At 73.1% G+C, this 1,104-nt stretch overlaps 1 protein-coding gene across 1 annotated transcript in view; it reads right to left on the reverse strand.

Annotated features, from left to right (window-relative positions):
* Positions 1 to 339: 339 nt before the first annotated feature.
* Positions 340 to 1,104, reverse strand: part of CEMIP (cell migration inducing protein, hyaluronan binding) — a 40,995-nt gene continuing 40,230 nt past the window's right edge. Inside the window, exons 11-12 of the mRNA XM_012732701.1 lie at positions 988 to 1,088; positions 340 to 522 (exon numbers count right to left, since the gene is read on the reverse strand). Coding sequence (XP_012588155.1) covers positions 395 to 522; positions 988 to 1,088 — 229 coding nt within the window. The 3' untranslated portion in view covers positions 340 to 394. The remainder of the gene's footprint in view (positions 523 to 987; positions 1,089 to 1,104) is intronic.

Consider the following 1,104-nt stretch of genomic DNA (forward strand, 5'->3'; position numbering starts at 1 on the left):
CGCACGGCGCCTCTGCCTGAGGTCCGGCCGCCCGCAGCCCGCCCCGGGGTCGCTCTCCTGCCACTCGAGGCCCCCAGCCGTGACCGGGTCCCCCAGGGCTGGCCTTCCACTCAGGCCTGCTTCTCCCTCCCGTGACCAGGCACCCCCCGCCCCAAGGAGGCGCTGGGAGCTGGGGAGGCCTGTGCTGGCCCGAGCGGGCCCTGTCCAAGGGGCCCGCTGCCAGCCGCGGTCCTCGCCCTGCAGTGTCCAGCTAGGAGGGACACTGAGAGCTGCAGGACAGGCGGCTACAGCGTGGGGTCAGCGCTTCGGGCCTCGGCCACACGGCCTGCGGCAGCTCTCGAGAGGACCCAGCCGGCGCCGCCGGCCGCAGCGGCCAGTCTGAGCACTGGGGGCCTCACAGCCGCTGCTTCCTCAGCACGGGGATGGGCACGACTTGGAAGATCTTGGCCTTGTGGTCGTCAGTGTCCAGGGTCACCCAGGTGGGCCGGAAGCTGCCTTTGAAGCCCACGAGGGCCATTTTCTCTGGAAACCACGATGCGGCCCCTGAGCTGACCCAGGGGAGGGCAGCCCCACCCTGGCCCGCGGGTCCCTCGGCACCCAAACGCCTGGGACCTCTGTCCGACCCGGGGGGCCACGGCCGCCCCCACCCAGTGGGGACCAGCCCGGGTGCACGGCCTGCCTCACTCGGGAGCTTGGCCGTCGGCCCCAGGCCCGTGCCCGCGCCAGTGCGGCCTCCGGAGGGAGCGCAGCCCTGGAGAGGAGCGGACAGGTGGCCCTGCTGCCCCCTGGACACACGGCCTGCGGATGCGGCGCGCCTGGGGCTGCAGGGCACCCGGGGCCACGGCCAGGACCCCTGGGCAGCCCGTCTGTGCTGTGTCCCCGGGAAGGGTGCTGCTGGGCCCTCCGCCACGGAGGATTCTGTGCGCAGAGAGGGGCCTGCCCCGCAGGGGACCCCGGGCGCAGCCCCCCACTGCTCCGACCCCTCACCTCTCAGCCTGAGCCCCTTGCCCGCCCCGAGCTTCTCCAGCACTCTGGTCCAGGCGCCTCTGGGGGCCAGTCTGCCCTTGGTGGCCATGAGGATGATGGAACTGAGCCAGAAAGAAC

The sequence above is a fragment of the Condylura cristata genome, unplaced genomic scaffold (genome assembly GCF_000260355.1).
Source record: "Condylura cristata isolate star-nosed mole 26May11 unplaced genomic scaffold, ConCri1.0 scaffold00035, whole genome shotgun sequence".
NCBI classification, from domain to species: domain Eukaryota; kingdom Metazoa; phylum Chordata; class Mammalia; order Eulipotyphla; family Talpidae; genus Condylura; species Condylura cristata.